The sequence below is a fragment of the Macaca thibetana genome, chromosome 1 (assembly GCF_024542745.1).
Source record: "Macaca thibetana thibetana isolate TM-01 chromosome 1, ASM2454274v1, whole genome shotgun sequence".
NCBI classification, from domain to species: Eukaryota; Metazoa; Chordata; class Mammalia; order Primates; family Cercopithecidae; genus Macaca; species Macaca thibetana.
In genome coordinates this window covers 62,661,816-62,684,558 of record NC_065578.1, presented here as the reverse complement: position 1 = coordinate 62,684,558, position 22,743 = coordinate 62,661,816, and the positions used below count along the sequence as shown (strand labels likewise).

General features: G+C 37.4%; 1 protein-coding gene and 1 long non-coding RNA gene across 5 annotated transcripts in view; both read left to right on the top strand.

Annotated features, from left to right (window-relative positions):
* LOC126934963 (uncharacterized) overlaps positions 1-22,743 on the top strand; it is a 159,699-nt gene that overhangs the window by 41,278 nt on the left and 95,678 nt on the right. The gene's annotated exons all lie outside the window — the stretch shown is intronic.
* Positions 1-22,743, top strand: part of ITGB3BP (integrin subunit beta 3 binding protein) — a 74,760-nt gene that overhangs the window by 18,088 nt on the left and 33,929 nt on the right. For all 4 annotated transcript variants that reach the window (XM_050755608.1, XM_050755679.1, XM_050755762.1 and 1 more), the window contains exon 3: positions 14,783-14,918. In XM_050755608.1, the coding sequence (XP_050611565.1) occupies positions 14,783-14,918 (136 nt within the window). The remainder of the gene's footprint in view (positions 1-14,782; positions 14,919-22,743) is intronic.

Genomic DNA, 22,743 nt, shown 5'->3' with positions numbered 1-22,743 from the left:
TCTTAAATGCAGGTAAATTGGTGAGAAAGTAAATTAAAACAAATAGCTAGTCAATAAATAGGCTCCTCCAAATTCACATATGAATGCCATTTCAATAAATGGGTTTTATATGGAATTTTTCTTTGGAAGACTCACTGGTATTTAACAAAACAGAAATTTACCATTTAGAAAACTTGCTACATGCTTTTTAAAAATTTTTAAACAAAGGTGGCAAAGTACTGCAATGACACTAAAAAAATCATTAACAGTATAATTAGCAATTTAGAATACCATTATCCAACTTGTTCTGTGCAGAATGCAGCTGTGACTATAATTCTGCATCTGTTTCTTTGGTCAGAATGGTATTTTGGTAGATGAGTAGTCCAGCTTGAAATGAAATACTGTTCTTTCCTGCCCCAAAGCTGTTCTTTGGGAGATGGTAACTTTGTTTAAATGGAAAAGAATGACCGTTTCAGAACCCATTCTCTTCATGAAGTAAATTGTCATCATAGCAGGGTTTCTATGTATTTTTTCTTCAGATGAAGATGTGTCAAGGTAGCCAGTGTCACAGCTGATATCCTGTATTAGAAAAATACGTTGTTATGTTTGGCCCAGTCCTGTACCTTTCAACAGAACTTAAATTGATTTAAGCTTGTACCAACTGATTTAGTAGTACCGATTGATTTAACTTGGTACCACATGACCACATCCGCCTGAAGGAGGTTTCTAGCATACTAGCTTGGGCCTTTCTATTTCCTGACCAGTTTCTGGTATTTTCAGCTTTTTCCTCTTGCCTTATCATATGTTTAAAGCTCTATATTTGCATCTTAGAGCTAACAGCTTTTGTTCTGTTCTGGTGTTAAGTCTGGGCTTCTCTCCGTGGCTACATACACACTTCATCTACTCTACTAACAACTTAGCCCTGAAGCAACTTGGCTTCCGGTTATATACCCACATGGCCCATGACCCCATTGAGGCTGCCTTAGCCCATGCAAAAGGAAATTGGACATTCAAAATATATACCTACAATTTTAGGAGTTCTTAATTGTTGTGAAGCTATAGTGGAACTAGTAGTAACTTTGTGGTCATTTTGCCTTACCAATATGTTGCTAAAGGAGGAAGACTGGTTTCTAAGGGAAAGAGATGGCCCTTATATGCCAGTTGGTTGAAGTGGAGCCTGTTTGTCCTAAGCAGTGGCCATATCCAGAGATACTTGGAACTCCTAACTCCCAGTGGTCCTAATGCAGCTGCAGATCTTTGTGGAGATTAATGCTTCATGATGTTTGGGCAAGGCTCAAATGCCATTTTCTTATGTGTCTTGATATGGTTTGACTGTGTCTTCACCCAAATCTCATCTTAAATTGTACTCCCGTAATTCCCACGTGTTGTGGGAGGGACCTGGTGGGAGATAATTTGGATCATGGGGGCGGTTTCCCCCATGCTGTCCTTGTGGTAGTGAATAAGGCTCATTAGACCTGATGGTTTTATCAGGAGTTTCCACTTTTCCATCTTGCTCATTTTCTCTTGCCACTGCCATGTAAGAAGTGTCTTTTGCCTCCCGCCATGATTCTGAGGGCTTCCCAGCCATGTGGAACTGTAAGTGCAATTAAACCTCTTTTTCTTCCCCGTCTTGGGTATGTCTTTATCAGCAGCATGAAAACAGACTAATACACCTCTTCTAATGGGGCAAGCAGAGATATGGACCATACCCTGTGTTCTTTCTTTAATATACAGAATGTATACTGCCAGTACCACAATTTGCTGAACCTCGCAAGTTGTTGGGTGTTGTAAGGAGCTGAAGAAAGTTCCAATTTATAATCATCTACAGTATTTGGGCTGCTTGAGTTGTTACTCTCCAACCATTGTTCCTAGATGGATTTTAAGGAATGAAGATGAATTATATATTACAAACTGTTGCCAATGGCAGTCCAGATGAATTTATATGGACAACTGGCTACCTGGCCATATACCAAGCCAGCTTGACCCAGTCTTTTTCTGGCCACTTCAGAGAGAGAATAGAAGATGCTATGGTTAGGAAGAGAAGAGCATGCTTCTTACCAAGGCCAGCTCAATAGGCGTCCTGCCAGAGGAGTAGTGGTGCAGGTTTTGTTGAGGAGGTTTGCCGATTTATATATAGATACCCAGTCAAGAGTACTCCATTACTATTATTAGTAAGACACCTTTTTTTTTTTTTTTTTTTTTTTTTCCCGAGACAGAGTCTCACTCTGTTGCTCAGGCTGGAGTACAGTGGTGTGATCACAGCTCACTGCAACCTCAACCTTCTGGACTCAAGCAGTCGTCTCTCCTCAGCCTTCTGGGTAGCTGGGACTACAGGCACGGGCCTCTATGCCCAGCTAATTTTTTGTTTTGTTTTTTTTTAGTTTCACCATGTTGTCCAGGCTGATATCAAACTCCCGAGCTCAAGCAATCCACCCATCTCGGCCTGCCAAAGTCTTGGGATTACAAGTGTGAGCCACCATGCCTGGCAGTAAGACACTTCTAAGTCAGATTATTCCCATTGCCTAACCTAATCTCTCCAATTCTAGAACATTTCTCTCACCCCCAAAAGAAACCCCATACCTATTAGCAGTTAGTCTCAATATCCTCCTCTCCCCCACCCCCTAGAAATCACTAATCTACTTTCTGTCTTTATAGATGTTCTTCTGAACATTTCATATAAATGGAGTCATATAATTTTGTGTCTGGCTTTCATTTAGCATAATATTTTCAAGATTCAATTTACCTATTTTTTTCTTTGATTGTCCTTTTGATGTCATATCCAAGAAACTTGTAATCCATGGAAACACAGGTTTTTATCTACGTTTCTAAGAGTTTTATAGTATTAACTCTTTCATTTAGGTCTTCCATATTGAGTTAATTTTTGTACATGGTTCAAGGGTAGGGACTAGATTCATTCTTTTGCATGTATATAACCAGTTACTGGTTATACCCATATGTAAACAGATACCCACATGTAAAACAATGCATCTAGTCCCTACCATTTGCTGAAACAACTGTTTTTTCATTTATTGAACAGACTTGACACCTCTGTTAAAAATCAAGTGATCATAAATGTATATATGTATTTCAGAATGCCCAGATAAATTCCATTTGTCTATCTATATATATGTGTTTATGCCACTACCATGCAGTCTTCATTACTGTAAGTTTCTAAGATCAAAAAACATTTTAATTTTAAGTTTGAAATCAGGAAGTATGAGTCCTCCAACTTTGTTGTTCTTTTTCAAGATTGATTTGGCTATTCTGTATCCTTCATAATTCCATATGAATTTTGGGATCAGTTAGTCCACTTCTGGAAAAAAAAAAAAAAAGGCATTGGAATTTTGATAAGGATTACATCAAATTTGCAGATTCAGTTGGGAAATTTGCAATCTTAACAATAATAGTAAGTCATCCAAACCATGAACGTGAGATATATTTCCATTTATTTAGATCTCGCTTAATGTCTTTCAATAGTTTTATAGTTTTTAGTATGTAACTTGGAGTTTTTTGATTAAATTTATTCCTAAGTATTTTACTCTTTTTAAGCTATTATCAATGGAATTGCTTTATAATGTCATTTTTTTTTTTTTGAGACGGAGTCTTGCTCTGTCGCCCAAGCCGGAGTGCAGTGGCGCGATCCTGGCTCACTGCAAGCTCCGCCTCCTGGGTTCACGCCATTCTCCTGTCCCAGCCTCCCGAGTAGCTGGGACTACAGGCGCCCGCCACCGTGCCCGGCTCATTTTTTGTATTTTTAGTAGAGATGGGGTTTCACTGTGGTCTCGATCTCCTGACCTTGTGATCCACCCGCCTCGGCCTCCCAAAGTGCTGGGATTACAGGCGTGAGCCACCGCGCCCGGCCTTATAATGTGATTTTTAGAGTAGTCACTGCTAATGTATGGAAATACACTGATTTTTACATATGGATCATATATCCTGCTGCCTTGCTGAACCGATTTATTAACATTAATAATTTGGGGATTTTCCTTTTTCTGTTTTTTGAGACGGAGTCTCGCTCTGTTGCCCAGGCTGGAGTGCAATGGCGCAATCCCGGCTCACTGCAACCTCTGCCTCCTGGGTTGAAGGAGTTCTCCTGCCTCAGCCTCCCAAGTACCTGGGACTACAGGTGCACGCAACCACGCCCAACTAATTTTTGTATTTTTAGTAGAGACAGAGTTTCACCATGTTGGTCAAGCTGGTCTCGAACTCCTGACCTCAGGTGATCCACCCATCTCGGCCTCCCAAAGTGCTGGGATTACAGGCATGAGCCACAGTCCCCCACCCTATTTAGGGTATTCTATATATAAGATCAGGTCATCTGCAAGTAGGGATAGTTTTACCTCTTCTTTTCCAATCTATGCCTTTTATTTCTTTTTCGTGCTCATTTCTTTGGCCAGAACCTCCTGAACAATGTTAAGTAGAAGTGGCAAGAGCAGACATCCTTTTCTTGTACTTGATCTTAGAGGGAAATAATCCAGTTTTTCATTGTTAAGTATGATGTTAGCTCTGAGTTTTTCATACATGTCTTTTATCAGATTGAGAAAATTCTGTTCTATTCCTAGTCTGTTGAGTGTTTTTGTCATGAAAGGATGTTAGATTTTTGTCAGTTACTTTTCCTGCATAATTGAGATGATCGTGTGTGCTTTTTTCTTTTATTCTCTTAATATAATGTATTACATTGATTGATATGTGTATGTTGAACCAACCTTGCTTTCCTTGGATAAATTCTGCTTGTGTATGACATGTAATTCTTTTTTGCTGCAAATTTCAATTTGCCAGGATTTTTACATCTATATTTATAAGGGATTTAGGTCTGTAATGTTCTGGTGTCAGAATAATACTGGCTTCAGAGAATTAGGAAATGTTTCCTCCTATTTTTTGAGAGTTTGAGAAAAATTGGTGTCACTTCTTTAAACATTAGTAGAAAGGCTGGGCACAGTGGCTCACACCTGTAATCCTAGCACTTTAGGAGGCCGAGGCAGGCAGATCACCTGAGGCTGGGAGTTCGAGACCAGCCTGACCAACATGGAGAAATCCCCGTCTCTACTAAAAAATACAAAATTAGCCCAGCGTGGTGGCACATGCCTGTAATCACAGCTACTCGGGAGGCTGAGGCAGGAGAATCGCTTGAACCCGGGAGACAGAGGTTGCGGTGAGCTGAGATTACGCTACTGCACTCCAGCCTGGGCAACAAGAGTGAAACTCCATCTCAAGAAAAAAACAACAACAACAACAACAACACTAGTAGAATTCACCAGTGAGACTACCTGGTCCTGGACTTTTCTTTGTTGTAAATTTTTTGAATGTTAACTCTATGTCTTTACATGCTGTTGATTTATTCAGATTTTCCAGTTCCCCATAATTCAATCCTGGTATGTTACGTGTTTCTGGAAATTTGCCTGTTTCATCTAGATTATCTAATTTGTTGGCATGTAGTTGGTCATCGTATCCCTTTATGATTTCTTTTATTTCTGCAAGACCGGTTATAACATCCCTTCTTCATCCCATATTTTATAATTTGACTCCCCATCCCTTCCTTCCTCCCACTCTCCCTCCCTCCTTTTCTTCCTTCCTTCATCAGTCTAGCTAAAGATTTACCAATTTTGTTGATCTCCTCAAGGTACTGACTTTTGGAATCACTGATCTCTATTGTTTTTTGTTCTCCATTTCATTTGTTTTCTCTTTGTCTTTTTTTTCCTTCTGCTTGCCTTGGGTTTAGTTTGCTTTTCTTTTGCTGGTGTCTTACAGTGGAAGCTTAGGTTATTGATTTGAGAGCTCTCTCTTTTAACATAGTTATTTGCAGCTATAAATTTACCTCTGAGTACCACTTTCACTACATCCCATTAAGTTTTTGTATGTTTTGTTTCGTTTTGTTCTTAATGTGTTTTTTAAGTTTTAAAAAAATTCCTTCTTTGACCCATTGGTTATTTAGCAGTGTATTGTTTTATTTACACATATTTGTGTATTTTCTAAGTTTTCTTCTGCTATTTTTATTGTCATTCCATGTGGCCAGAGAACATTCTTTTTTTTTTTTTTTTTTTTTTTTTTTTTTTGAGACGGAGTCTCACGCTGTTGCCCAGGCTGGAGTGCAGTGGCGCGATCTCGGCTCACTGCAAGCTCCGCCTCCTGGGTTCACGCCATTCTCCTGCCTCAGCCTCCTGAGTAGCTAGGACTACAGGCGCCCGCCACCGCGCCCGGCTAATTTTTTGTATTTTTAGTAGAGACGGGGTTTCACTGTGGTCTCGATCTCCTGACCTTGTGATCCGCCCGCCTCGGCCTCCCAAAGTGCTGGGATTACAGGCTTGAGCCACCGCGCCCGGCCGAGAACATTCTTTATGAGAACATTGTATTATTTTCATCTTTTTAAATGTGTTGAGACCTGTTTTGTGGCCCAACATATTGTTATCCTGCCAAAGATTTTATGTGCACTTGAGAAGAATGTGTATTCTGCTGCTATTGGGGGAGGGTTCTATAGATGTCTGTTAAGTCTAGTTGGTATGTAGTTTTGTTCAAATTTTCTGTTTCCTTGCTGATTTTCTGTCTAGTTTTTGTATTCATTGTTGAATGCGGGGAATTGAAATTTCCAACTATTATAGTTGAATTTTCAATCTCTCCCTTCCAATTCTGCCAGTTTTTGTTTTATGTATTTTGGGCCTCTCCTATTAGATATGCGTATGTTTATAATTGTATATCTTTTTTTGTTTTTTGTTTTTTTCCCCAATAAGTATTTATTCATTGTATTGTCTTGGAAAAAAAAGAAAAAGAGGGGGAAAGGAACAGGATGTGTTACAATAGTGCAACAGAAAAGAAGTGCCGAGTACAGGAAATTGACCATAAAATAAACACATCCCAGTGATAAAGTCACCAGAGCCCAAGGGAGCTCAGTCTCCTGCAGTTCAGGAAGATGGGGAAGGGAACAAGAAAAGAACAGACAGGTACACACTCTGCCTACCTTCTGTCCTTCCCTCTTCATGAATTGAGACTTGCACAGGGCTTTAGTTTCTGTCAGTAAACATCGAGCTACATTTGTCCATCTCTTATTAATCAATCTTGTGGTCACTTTGATGTACATGTTTTGCACCTATATAAAAGCTTCTGAGTGACTTAGATACTTAGATTTAGCTTCCTTTTCTTACTCTCCCACCCAGGATGAGACACGTCACCCAATACATCCTATTTGCCCTGTTTGAACAAAGTGATGTAAACTTATAGTGCTCGTAGGGCAGGTAAATGAAACTCCCTTTCTCTTCAGCTACTATGACTGTACAATCACTACTGCAACAATGCAGGACAGTGGCTCCAGATAGTATTAACAAAAGCCCTTGGTAATGGGACTGGGTCTCTAAGTCCAGAATTTTCAAAAGTTAAGGATTTTTTGTTTTATTTTATTTTTTTAGAGTATGGATCTCACTCTGTCATCCAAACTGGTGTGCAGTGGTATGATCATGTTTCAGTGCAGCCTCGAACTCCTGGACTCAAGTGATCCTCACAGCTCAACCTCCCGAGTAGCTAAGACTACAGGCACATGCCACCACACCTGGCTAGAAAAATTAAGGATTTTTGTCTTTGCTTCATACATTTATTCCTGGGCAGCACAGATGGGTACAAGCGTTTCATTTAAAAAACCTATGCCTACCAGCTCATACTTTGACACACACACACACACACACACACACACCTCAATGTGCATGGTAGATTTAATCTCAGTGAAGGATGGATCTGGTGTGTGAAGCAAGTCTAGTACTCTAGGATTAGAGGCTTGGCGTAGGAATCCTTTATTGCATATGTAGACAGCTTTATCTAACCTTATTCCTCTCTAGGCCTTTCACCTGGCCCAGGCTCTAACCTCTCAGCACCACCTTCCTATTCATACTCATGTCCAATCTTCCAGTAAAATGAGATCAAGTCATGGGACAAATCAACTAAAACCAAGTATCCCAAGAAACAATATCAAGCTGGAGGAGTTTTAAGAAGACATTGCAGCAGAAAACCCAGCCCTTACTGACAAAAATGAGATAGTCCAATAGGCTATGTACTCCAAGTAGTTGTTTTTTTGTGGTGGTAATTTAAACGACAACACAAAGTATTTCTGCTGTGCAGACCTGGAGCGGCTGTCAAATTATCCCTGAGGTTGCCTGTGTACCTCACAGCAAAGTATAAAAATAAGGACCTTTGGCCGGGCGCGGTGGCTCAAGCCTGTAATCCCAGCACTTTGGGAGGCCGAGGCGGGCGGATCACAAGGTCAGGAGATCGAGACCACAGTGAAACCCCGTCTCTACTAAAAATACAAAAAATTAGCCGGGCGCGGTGGCGGGCGCCTGTAGTCCCAGCTACTCAGGAGGCTGAGGCAGGAGAATGGCGGGAACCCGGGAGGCGGAGCTTGCAGTGAGCCGAGATCGCGCCACTGCACTTCAGCCTGGGCAACAGCGTGAGACTCCGTCTCAAAAAAAAAAAAAAAAAAAAAAAAATTAAGGACCTTAGATTAAAATATATAAAAATATTTTTATTAAGGAAACAAAAGTTAAAATGCACAAGATACATCATTTGCACACATCAAGTACAGTTGGCCTCCTGGAGAAAGTGAGAACCAAGGTGCACTTGTTCAAAGGAGCAAATAAAATTATAGGGCCAGGTGCAGTGGCTCACAACTGTAATCCCAGCACTTTGGGAGACTGAGGCTGGCAGATTGCTTGAACTCAGGAATTTGAGATCAGCCTGGCAACATCACAAAACCCTGTCTCTACCAAAAGTACAAAAAATTAGCCAGGCATGGTGGCATGCACCTGTAGTCCCAATTACTCAGGAGGCTGAGGTGGGAGGGTCAATTGAACCCAGGAGGCGGATGTTGCAGTGAGCCATGATCATACCACTGCACTCCAGCCTAGGTAACAGAGTCAGACTGTATCTCAAAAAAAAAAAAAAAAAAAAAAAAAACCAAAAATTACAGTGGCCCAGAATGAGGCAGGAGTAAGCTTAGAAGTTGCAAATCTGCAGCTGTTTGCTTAAGCGCCCCTTTTGCCTGTAATCATACCCATTGCTTGGAATAGTTCCCGGCTCCCTGTCTCATGAATGGGTTATGAGTAGACACATGGAAAAGCCCCGCCCTGATCTACCTGAGAGATTCCCTCCCACAGAATGTTGTGGCTTCTTGGTGTTGTCCATGAACCTGGTTTCATGCTAAATCTTTTCATTCTGGTATAGGAAATATTATTATATATCCCTGTTCAAAAGGAAAATGGGTTGCCCAGAGTGGAGCCTAAGATAAAGCATCCTGGTCCTAGGGAGCTTTTCCATAAAAGCCCTCACTCTTTTTTTGCTTGAATGGCATGGTTGGAATTCCTTTGCCTTCACCCTCACCCCCACCTCCCTCTACAAGGGAAGAGAGTGATTGCCGTGGATCCTGGCCTGAGATACATGGCAGTGCCAGCTGCGCGCTACCTGCCCCATCCTACTTTCTTTGCTCTTTGCTAGTTGAGTGAGGGAATATATTCGTTAAGTGAGGAAACTGAAATTCAGATAAGTGGTGCATCCATGATAGCATAGCTGGGGAGCAGCAAAACCATTATGTGAGCCCAGGCTTTCCAACGTTAAGTCTGCGGTTCCTTCCATATACCACAGCTATCTTTCCTTTAGTGTAATTGTTTAAAGACTTCATGATTCTTCATTCTCTTTGGAAAATCTTATTTCTAATACTGTTGTTGAATATATTTTTATATTATCTTTAGCAATTGATTAAATCTGTTAAACATTTTTTAAATACTGGGTCAATTCATTGGGGAAAAAGAAAGTCTTTAATAAATAGTAACCATATAGAAAAAATTCATTTCATATACAAAATTCATATGCACTTCATATCTCACTTTATTTGCAAAGTTTATTCCAAGAAGGATCATAGGCCTAAAGTAAAGCCAAACCATAAAGTCTCTGGAAGCCTGCGTGGTGGCTTCTGGCTGTAATCCCAGCTTTGGGGGAGGCTGAGGTGGGAGAATTGCTTGAGGCTAGCAATTTGGGACAAGCCTGGGCAATGTAGTAAGACCCTGTCTCTAAAAAAATTTTGTTTGTTAAATAAGCTAGCATGGTAGTGCGCACCTATAGTCTCAGCTACTCAGGAGGGTAAAGTGGGAGGATCGCTTGAGCCCAGGAGTTCAAGGCTGCAGTGAGCTGTGATAGTGCCACTGCACTTCAGTCTAGGTGACAGAGAAAGACTTCATCCCTTAGAAAAAAAAATTACAGTGTAAGAGAATGACGGTAATGATACTTTTATTATTAAAATTAATACCTTTAAATTGTGAAAAAATAATTACTACAAATAGAAAAACCAGTGCATCAATGTTTTTAACCAGTATTTTATTTTTCTTGTTAGGGTGAAATTTGCATATTATTAATTTCAAAGATCTTGAGTGTATAATTCAAGGAGTTTTAGCAAATGCATAATTCAGTACCGTAGCTCTTAATATATTGGTCATATTCTTTCCTTGCTATCCCTGTAAGTTCGCTAAGATAAGTTCAAAATGTTTCTGTTCTCCATAGCTACCATAAAAACAAAACCCCAGCATTTTTAGAACCATTAAGGTTGATAATTGTGGTAGCTGATAAGAAGGTAGTTGGGGCTGGATGTGGTATCTCACGTCTATAATCCCAGCCCTTTGGGAGGCCAAGGTGGGCAGATCACTTGAGGTCAGGAGTTAGAGACCAGCCTGGTGAACATAGTGAAACCCTGTCTCTACTAAAAATACACAAATTAGCCGGACGTGGTGGTGGGCACCTATAATCCCAGCTACCTCGCCTAAACCCGGGAGGCAGAGATTGCAGTGAGCCAAGACGATGCCACTACACTCCAGTCCAGGGGACCCAGCGAGACTCTGTCTCAAAAAACTAAAGAAGGTAGTTGGTTGGTATCTAGTACTCTTCTAGGAACCTTAGGCCCAAATTGTGAAAAGTCTCTAAGGCAGCTAATGCTAGAGTTTTCTAATGTAAATTTCATAATTAGTACTAATAATGCATATTATCTTAGGTGAGACACTCCGATAGCTTAAATAACCAGTATAAGTTTATGAAGAATTATCTCCTTCTAGCTGCCCTTTTGTTTCTAGTTGGCCAGACACTACAGTATCTGTGTTTTAAATATTTTAGCATAGGCTGGCAGTTCAAAATAATGATAAAGTATCCTTTAAACCCCATATTTTATCCTGCAAGAATTTTTCGTTAGTACTTTCTAGACTGTTTATAATAGGTTTAAAAAAATCAATAAAATGCAGGCATTTTTTGTAGTGTATGCTTTAAACAAGGTGACAAAGCAAGCTACAATTTGTGAAAGATATTGAAGGAAGGAAAGGAAAATATCATATCTATTTGAAATTATTGAGAGAACATTGATTTTTTTCTCTCAGGCAGAAAAATCGATGCCCAAATTTTAGTTTTGCTAATGTACAAGATTAGACCTCCTTATAAAAAGTACAGTAGCATTTGGGCGGGACTGATTGCAGCATCTTAGAATGTGGCATTTCTTCTGTTTAGAAATGGTGTTAAATAACTCTAAGGAGTCAGGAAATATTACAAGCAGGTTTGTTTATTTGTTTGTTTGTTTTTTGAGACAGAATCTCCCATGTCGCCCAGGCTAGAGTGCGGTGGTGTGATCTTGGCTCACTGCAACCTCTGCCACCTGGGTCCAAGTGATTCTCGTGCCTCGGCCTCCTGAGTAGCTGGACTACAGGTGCGCCACCACACCTGGCAAATTTTTGTGTTTTTAGTAGAGACGGGGTTTCCCCGTGTTGCCAGGCTGGTCTCCCACTCAGCCTCAAGCGATTCACCCACCTTGGCCTCCCAAAGTGCTGGGATTACAGGCATGAGCTGCCAGCAGTTGTAAATTATTATAGAAGTGGTTGTGACATCTATTTTCTTGTATGTGTGTGTGTTTGTTTGTGTGTGTATATTGTGATCCACAGCTCACTATAGCCTCAACTTCCTGGGTTTAAGTGATCTTCCCACTTCAGCCTCCAAAGTAGCTAGACCACAGGCATGCACCATTATGCCCAGCTCATTTTTTGATACTTTTTGTGGAGATAGGGTTTTGTCATGTTGCCCAGGCTGGTTTCGAACTCCTGAGCTCAAGCAATCCTCCTGCCTTGGCTTCCCAAAGTGCTGGGATAACAGGCATGAAACGCCCTGCCCAGCCAACACCAACATCTCTTTCTTTCTCTCCCTCCCTCCTTCCCTCCCTCCCTCCCTTCCTTCCTTCCTCCCTTCCTCCCTTCCTCCCTCCCTTCCTCCCTTCCTTTCTTTCTTTCTCGTTTTGTTTACATCCTGAGTCCTTGCTTTTTTCTAGCCAAAACTAGCCCTCTTACTTTTTCTTCCTGTTTTTCTAAAGGACTCATAGGTAGTCCTCATCGTTGCTGAGTGGAAGGAGTACTGACTTCTCAGTAGCTCAGTCTTCTCTCAAATCCCAGTATTCTTAATTCCTCCTTTTGTGGGAGAGTAATAAGTAGGCCAAGACCTTCAAAGTTTGGGAGATGGCAGAATGGAAATTCTCAGATCGATTCTAGGATTACTTTTAAACCTCTTCAGAGATGAAAAGTTAGAGGAACTTGGTACAACCTTGAGGGAAAGAAAACTTACGGAAGTAGGGTTATGCCTTTGTGTGTACCAGTAGGGCAGATAAACAAAAGTGCATATTTACTGAAGAATATTTAGTGGTATAGTAGGGAAAGGGTAGATTTTCAGTTTTCCTTCTGTGTGTGGTAGTTGTAGACAGACATTTTTCTTTTTAACCAACACAAATGACCAAAAAAAAAAAAGAGAGAGAAGCCTCAGTATTTCTAAAATGAGGCAAAAATACACACACACACACACACACACAGCACATACACACTCACAGTTATTTTCTGAAAGCTGGAAAATTGTTTGCCAGGAGAAATGTATGATCTACAGGTAAAATGTTTAGATATTTGGCAATTGGATAAATAATTTTTTGGTGAAAATAGGAAAACAGATTGACATAAATGTACATTAGGGTAGTGACTTTCATTTCTTGTACATACACAGTGAAGTAGTTCTGGGCAATAAATTCTTGGAAAAATAGAGTAGGAATTGGATAAATGTCATAGTTTATGACTGAATACATACAAACAGGTGAAAACTCAAGATGGAGAGGTAATAATAACCACCTGATAGACTTAAAACCTTTTCACTGTACAAAAAAAGATTGCTTTAGAGTTATAACTTGATACTATAGTTTGATTTCTTAAAAGATATTCATTCCTTTTGTGGCCACTATGGATACATAAAATAAAAAATGCCTTTTGTTTCTCAATATAATTAAATATTGTTTCCCAATATTTAAAATCTTAACTGTAAAAAAAATTTTTTTGAATGCTATAGATTCTGGAACTAATATTAAGACTACTAAAAAAGATGACACAGCCACTATTTCCTCCATAGGTCTCTTAAAAATAAAGGATAGTTGACCATGCAGAGTTAAGGAACTATTTCAAATCCTCTGCCAAGCTATATCCAGTATGTTGGCAATATATGAGCCATCAGACCTTTCCTGTATCCCCCAGATCCATCCTATGCTGTCTGTTCCACCTCTTATTCCAGATTTCTCATGCTTTTTTCTGTGACAGACTACTGCAGCCAACTTTGAATTTTCCCTCTTCTCTGAATTTCATTGCATACATACTAATTTAAAACCTCTTCATTGTTGTTCTAACTTTTAGTAGACACTCCTTAAGGCCAGAGCAATTTGTTGTATTTCTTTGTACACATTAGTTAGCAGTGCTGGTGGGTGATCAGTAAGCCTTATGGAAAGCAAGTTTTAAGGGAATTCAGGAAAGGGAACAATTAATAGTATGACAATAGATATTTGAAGGAAAGGGATCATGAATGAGGACCTAAACTAAAGAAAGTCTAGGTCCTGGGGAAGATGAAAAAGAGGATGTTCCAAGCTGAGATTGAAGAATGATCTGAGACCCAAATGCACATAGCCTAGTGACTGAAGCTGTAGGTAACAGTGAATAATTGGATGAATGAACCAATTAATAAATTAGTATATTCTGAGTAGAGCAAGATGGCCAAATTTACTGGACTGTTCCTTGTAAGTCATTCATTCCTCACACATTTTTTTAGTTCTCTAGGATATAAAGATTATTTATTTTCAGGAGCAAATTCTAATCGAACAGACAGAAAAATTAAAACTTATTAAAATATGTTACCTGAAATAAGAGGTGTGTCCAACACCTGTGGAAACACAAAGGAGGAAGCTGCTAAGAGGAAGTTTGTAAGATGCGCCAGATCCTCAAAGGCCTTAAATGCCTGACTCAATTGTTTGGACATTATTTTGGTTATTATTGAAGCAAGACACTACATCAGACCACTTTGTGAAGCTGTAGGACAGCAGTTATCCTTCCTAAGGTTTCTGTGTGAGGCTTAGTAATAGGCACCTCTGAGAGTTTTCCTGCCCTGGCCCCATAATTATACTCAAGTTCAGCTGAAAGCAAAAGTCAGGGTATGGTTGGGAGAGTTGGCCATCTCTAACCTATTTGGAAATACCATCTCAGAAGGTAGTAACCTTTTAATGCTAAAATTTAGTAAATATCAAATTGAGATGTTCTAGTTACTATAGAGACCTGAAATGCCTACCTAATTTGAAAGAATAGTGTTTACTCTGAGAGTGATAATTAAGTATATTTGTAATTGAAAAGCAAGAGCAAGGAAATGAATTTGAATTTTGCTGATTTTTAATGGTATATAATTTCAAAAATCTATAACATAACTATTTCTGTCCTAAATTATTATTTATTTCCAGTCATTTGATCCTTCAAAAATCACAAGGAAGAAAAGTTTTATAACTTATTCTCCAACAACTGGAACTTGTCAAATGAGTCTATTTGCTTCTCCCACAAGCTCTGAAGAACAAAAGCACAGAAATGGACTATCAAATGGTTAGTTGAACATTCTTTTCTACTTATTGTAAGGTTTTTCTAGTTATTGGCTAAATCAAAATTTTGCTTTAATTATATATGGATCTTGCTACAGCTGATTTTTCTCTTCTCTCAAATAATTTAATACCTTAATATAGGTGTTACTTAGGACATAAATGTAAACTTTCGGCACTTATTTTAAAATGCAACTGCAGGCTTTGTTCCCTTACTATCCCATCCATTAAATAGAAATTATGGCCTGACTTGCCTTCAGCTACTATCAATTATAATGGTTACAGATATGCCCCTTAACAAGCTATCCATCATGTGCATAAATTAATGGCAGCATAATTCAGGTGCTGCTGCACTACAACTTAAGAGTGATACTTCTAAATGGTACTTTTATTCATGTTTTCCATTTAGTTTTACCCACGTTTAGTATATCTTTATATAGCTTACCTTTATTTATTATATTTCATTCCCTTCTTTTTCTTGACTATTTCAAATGTATTTACAAAAGGTTTGTAGAATTTTTCCTTAGAGAAAAATCTAATTTTAGTATGAAATTCTTTATTTTAAAATATTATTAGTTTAATTTTAATTTTGACCATACATATTTGTTGTCCTCTGGTAGTTTATTGCTAAAATACTGATTTAAAAACACAAATCTCAATTTCATGGGTTTATTTATTTTTTTGAGAAAGATTATGAATCAGTGACATGTAGTTTTATAATATAAAATTTTAAATAGGCTCAAATTTAATAGTGTATCCTTTAGATATATTGTCATTAGCCTAATTCACATTTTATTGTTTAACATTTAGTGAGTGCTAGCATATACTAGAAGCTACCCAGAAACAAAGAAGTCTTGTTTTACGTGATTTGTTATAATGTAACACAAAATGAGATCTTAAAGTTTTGAATGTCTTTAATTTTACTTTAATCAAATGCTTTTTATCCTAAAGCTGTGACTATTAGGTTTCTCTTTCCCTAAACTGTATGAAAATGTATATACTTTAAGTTTCATAGTTCTATTTTTATATACATGCTATATCATATTAATTAAAAATAAATGCCTTAGAGATTGTACATCCCTATACTGAAATGTGAATAGATTTTAAGTTGATATGTACTCAATTTCCATATTGAAATTAAATATGGACTTAAGGGGACATTCTTTTTGCCCATAAAAAGATTGGTCACATGATTTCGGTTGACATTTAAGTGGATAATTATCACAAATTATAGTCCTAAGTAAGCTCTTTTTTTAAAAGTCAGATAGCAAGGGTTTCAGAGGTGCTGGCAATGTTCTATTTTTTGACCTACATAGTGGTTACACTGATTCACTCTAGTTATTCATCAGACTGTACATACATGTTTCATGTGTGCCGTAATGTATATATCTCACATATAGAAGTCTCTAAACAGGAGAATTTTGTCCAGAAATCTGTATCAGATTATGTCATTTGTAATAATTACATTGCTTATCCTAATATGTCATCTTGTACATGTTTTAAAAATAAAAAAGCTTGATTTTTATGAAGTAACTTAGTTCAAAATAAATGAGAAAATATGACTTATGAAGTCATTTAAATTCTAAATGAGGTCATAATCTCTTAACAAATCCCACTTTAAAAATATTATACAAAACATAATATAAAATTTAAATAACATTTTCAAGGACATTTTAGGTGCTACTCACTTCCCATCACACTTATGATGAGATCCAAAACCTTATCATGACATGGAAGGCCATATGTCCATCTAATTCCCAAACACCTCGTCTGCCTCATTTTCTACCCTCTTTTTACACTACTTTAGCCACTCTTACCTTCTTGCTATTTGTCAGTCATGCTGAGCCCCTTCTTGCCACGGGGTCTTGCAGTTCTCTCCACCTGGAATACTCCTCCTCCAGATATTTATATGTACTTTCTATGTACATTTGAACCATGTACTATGAGAACAGAAGACTTAATGTTATATTTAAATGCATTTGTAGTTATAAAAGGATGAAAAATTTGGTTCTATGTCTTCCTTCTACATAGATTCTACATTGGCCAAATATGGGATTTGTTTCAACTCTTTAGTTTATACATTTAACAGATACGTTCATGCAGCACATAATAACGTTTCAGTCAGCGACAAACTATGTATATATCGGGGTCCCCCAAGATTATAATGGAGCTGAAAAATTCCTACTGTTTAGTGGCCCAGTAGCCGTCATAACATTGTAGCACAACACGTTACTCACATTTTTGTGGTGATGCCAGTGTAAACAAACCTAGTTCACTGCTAGTCGTATAAAAGCGTAGCATGTACAATTATGTATAGTACATGATATAGTTGTGTACTGCATAATGATGTTTTGTTCAACAACTGACCACATACAATGATGGTCCTGTAGGATTATAATACTGTATTTTACTATGCGTTTTTATGTTTAGATATGTTTAGATAAACAAATACTTACAATATGTTACAATTGCCTACAGTGTTCAGTACAGTAATATGCTGTGCAGGTTTGTAGACTAGGAGCAATAGGCTATACACTAGGTGTGTGCTAGGTTATACAATGGAGGTTTGTATAAGTATACCTACGATGTTTGCACAACAATGAGATCACCTCATGATGCATTTCTCAGAATGTATGTCCATAGTTAAGTGACACGTAACTCTATATGTATGTGTGTATGTTGTATATCATTTATATATTTTTTAATTTGTATGTGCATTATTATATTGCTGCCCTCCTCCAACCCGTAGCAAGTTTCTCCATACTATTACAGTTGACCCTTGAACAACATGGGTTTGAACTACACAGGTCCACTTATATGAAGATTGTTTTTGAATAAACATACTGGAAAATTTTTTGGAGTTTTGTGACAACTTTGTAAAACCCTGCAGACAAACTTTATAGACTATAAATATAAAAAAAAGAAAGTTAGGTTTGCCATGGATGCATAAAATATGTGTAGCTACTAGTCTATCATTTACCATAAAACATACACAAATTTATTATAAAAAAAATTTATCAAAATTAATGCATACACTTAGACCCTACACAGTCCCATTTGCAGTTGAGAGATATGTAAATGAATATAAAGATGCAGTATTAAATCATAACTGCATAAAATTAACTCTAGTACATACTATACTACTATAATAATTTCATAGCTACCTCCTGTTGCTGTTTTAATGAGCTCAAGTGTTGCAAGTATCTGCTTGACATACCATGTGATGCTGATAATCTCTGCACAAGCAGTGTGTCTCTCAAGTAAATTGTGTATTGCAATAAAAAGTGATCTCATGGTTCTCGTATGTTTTTCATCATGTTTAGGGCTATGCTGGAAACCTTGAATAACACCGTGAAACCCACATAAAGTGCCACTAGTGATGCTAGAAGTGCTCCCAATGAGCAGAGGAAAATCATGATATTACAAGAAAAAGTTGAATTGCTTGATATGTACCGTAGATTAAGGTCTGCAGCTGTAGTTCCTACCGTTTCTGACAGTTCATCTTGTAAACAGATGACAAACTTATGGTATTGATTAATACTTTACAATACTGTAAATATTTTGTCTTACGATTTTCTTAATAACTTTTTTCTCTAGCTTACTTTATTGTAAGAATGCACAGTATAATACATGTAACACACAAAATATGTATTAATTGACTTTGTGGCATCTGGTCAACAGTAGGCTATTGGTAGTTAAGTTTTCGGAGAGTCAAGAGTTATACTTGGATTTTTGACTACATGGAGGGTTGGCACTCCTAACCCTCGAGTTGCTCAAGGGTCAGTTGTATGCATTTTAGAAAAGAAGAAAGAGTAAATTTTTCCCCTTTACTCCCATGAACACTTCAGACTCGTTATTTAATAATGAAAGTAGAAGAATAAACAAATTTGCATAGTCAGAGAGTACTTGTTAACTGGACAATAGATCTGTAAAAATCACCCAGACTATAACAATATAACAGCACAGAGAGATAAAAGGAAAATATGATAACACAATAAAGAGAAATGATAGGCAGAATAAGACTCTCCAACATCTGCCAAGTTGGAGTTCTACAAGGAGGAAATACGGAGAATAGGCTGTAGGCAGTATTCTAAGATATAAGGACTATCAGTTTTTCGTAATTAAGGAAAGATAAGAATGTGCAAATTAGAGTAGCATGCAAAGTCTGCGCAGGATAAAGTAAAACAGATCCACATCTAGTTATTTCATGATAAAACTGTATGTAGAACATCAAAGACAAAATTTTAAGGGCAACCAGAGAAAAGATAGTACCTACAAGAGAATAACAGACTGATAAACTCTTATTTATATCAGTAGACTCCAGCAGAAAATGCAATAATAGTATCAATTAGGAATCACAGTTGAGTTTTTATCCAGGAAGTGAGGATGAAATAAAGATATTTTCAGACAGTCTCAGAGAGTTTGCCACTCACAGATTCTCAGTGAAATAGCTACAAAATAAGTTATTTCTCTAAGAGGTAAAGTGAACCTCAGATAAAGGAGTGGAATTGCAAAAAGCAATAATGAAAAAGTGAATTAGCAAACGTGTTAATCTAATTACAAGTTTTGCTGACTATAAAGCAAAAGTCAAACAATTGGAGAGCGAGTGAAAAACAAATAATAGACCACACTAGCATGGAAGATAAGGAGGCAACAGATAAGAGTTACGATGTGGTTTTTTGTTTGTTTGTTTGTTTTTATACTTTAAGTTCTAGGGTACATGTGCATAAGGTGCAGGTTTGTTACATATGTGTACATGTGCCATGTTGGTGTGCTGCACCAATTAACTCATTAAGGTCCTTGTATTTTCAGGCAAATGATGAGATACCTATCACTTGACTTCATTGTATTTTTTGTTTTCTTGCCTGCAAAATGGAGAAGATAGTAATTCCTACCTCAGAATTTTGAGGATTAAATGAATTAATACACAGAAAGCACTTAGAATGGTACTTGACATATATTAATAGTATATGTTCTGTACATATTTTAGCCATTTTAATTAATAGCCGTTTTAATTAATTAGACTTTAAGAAAAGACATAAGACAATTAAATTTGAAGGAATGGAAAAAGAAAACAAAGCAAATACTAGCTTTTTTAAAAAAAGCTAGTAGTTGCTACAAAAATAGATAGGCTGAAATAGACTTTACGCCTAAAAGGCTTTATTGAAGATAATGGGGCTCTTTTCATAAGAGATAGAGAAAGATTCACCACTCCAAAAACAAAAGGATCCTGAGCCATATGTGCATCTAAAAAACTCAAAACATGATGAAATACGACAGGATAACAAGGGAGAAACTGATAAATCCACAGTCATTGTAGGAGATTTTAAACTATCTCTTTCAGAAACTGATGAAGAGGTTAAAAAGGAAGGATATAGGCAAGTTGTACATAATTAGCAAGCTTATCTAACGAGCTGTGGTCAGAAAAATACCCAACATATAATAAAGCACACATAGAATGTTCACAAAAATGTACCCAGCTTGGAGTTACAGAGGAGGTCTCACTGTACTAAAAATTACAGTCATATAGCTCACACTCTCTGACTAAAATTTCATACAATTAGGAATCAATAATGAAAAGGCAGCCCTCCAAAAATTTTAACCTGTATGTTTGGAAACCAAGAAACTTCTAAATAATTCATTGATCAGAAAAATTACAATGGAAAGTATAAAATATTTAGAATTGAATGATAATGAAAACATGTCAGCACTTAGAGGAGAAATTTATACCTACATTATACTAAAGCAGTTCTTGGTGGAAGCTTTATGCAGTCCTTCCTTCATATCTGGGGAATTGGTTCCTGGATCCCCCTCAGTTTTCAAGGTCCACAGACCCTCAAGTCCCTTGTAGAAAATAGTATAGTATTTGCATATGACCAATACACCCTCCTATATACTTTAAATTATCTCAAGATTACTTATATACCTAATACAATGTAAGTGCTATGGAAATAGTTATACTGTATTGTTTAGGGAATTATGACAAGGAAAAGTCTGTATATGTTCAGTACAGATGCAACCATCCTTTTTTTAAACAAAGTATTTTTGATCCATGGTTGGTTGAATCCACAGATATAGAACCCACTAATACAGAGGGCCAACTGTACTTACAAATGCATATACAGTCCTGTGTCACTTAACAATGGGGATACCTTCTGAGAAAGGCATTGTTCAGTGATTTTGTCGTTGTATGAACATCATAGATTGTACTTACACAAACCTAGATGGCATAGCCTACTACACATTTATGCTATATGGTATAGCCTGTTGTTTGTAGGCTGCAAACCTATACAGTGGACTGTACTGAATACCATAGGCAATCAAAACATAATGGTATTGGTATATTTAAACATATCTGAGTAGAAAAGGTACAGTAGAAATATGGTGTTATAATCCTATGGGACCATTGTCATGTATGTGGTTTGTCACTCACCAAAGTGTTATACTGCTCATGACTGTATTTAAAAAGGAAGAATGATTGAAAACTATTGAGTCAAGCATTCAACTCAGAATGACTGAAAAAGAACAACAGAATGAACCCCCCAAAGCAGAAAGGAAATAATGATATGAAGAGAAATTATAAATTGAAAACAGGATAGTAAGCAACAAGTCAAAAGCTAGTTCTCTGAAAAGTCTAATGAAATGGTAGCCCTCTGGCAAGACTGATTTTTTTTCAAGTAGCAGAAGGAACAAACAATATGTAAAGGAGCTGATAAACTACTATACTATCTCCTTAAATCTGTGGTGAGCAATCTGAGGTGTGGGCCAAATGCTAAACATTTTTATTGTAAAAGAACTATTCAAATATCTTACCCTGTAAAATGTAGATCAATAATATTAATCTCAATATTTTCATGGAAAGACTTAGGCTTTTAAATACTTTTCAGCTTTTAAATATGACAAGTTTTAATATTTCTAAGAATAACACTTAGGTCAGTTATCAGACTGTCAAGTACCCAGTCAACACAAAGTAATCTGAATGAAAGATGTAAAAAACCTGTATTTTTGTTACTGCTTCCCAAATATTACTGTTTTAGTAGATAAAAAGTTATTTCAGTTTTCTCAGCGATAACCTTCTATTCAATAGTGTAAGTAATATTTTAAGAATGTTGTTACATTTCTATCTATGCGACTTAATAAAGGTGTTTTCATTTTGAGTGAAAAAGAACCATTCAGCCGTGTGCAGTGGCTCACTCCTGTAATCCCAGCACTTTGAGGGGCTGAGGTGGGCAAATCACCTGAGGTCGGGAGTTCAGGATTAGCCTGGCCAACATGGCGACACCCAGTCTCTACTAAAAATACAAAAATTAGCCAGGCCTGGTGGTGTATGCCTGTAGTCCCAGCTGCTCAGGAGGCTGAGGCAGGAGAATCACTTGAACCTGGGAGGCAGTGGTTGGCTGGGCTAGCAAAGTGAGACTCTGTCTCAAAAAAAGAAAAAAAAAATTAATATTGTTATTTTTTATGAGTTGATCCTCTAAAGAGGTTATTTACCTACCACTCTAGTTTATTAATATTAATTTGGTTTATTAAAAGAATAGCAGGACTGTATCAGTATCTCATTCACCTCTTTGCCTGCAGGCCTCAACTTGATCTACATGCAAGTAACCTTTTCAGAAAGAAGTTACTAACTTTTGTTTGACCGCCTTAGACAAATCACTAAACCTCTGTGGATCAAGGTTTTCCCAACTCTTAACTTTTTGTTTGAGACCAAAATTATTGCCTATAATATTTATCAACTATAAAGTAAGGGTACCTATAAGCAGCATGATACCAGCTTAAACCTGTTTGGACTTTACATTAATTTTTTTTTTTTTTTTTTTTTTTGAAGATGG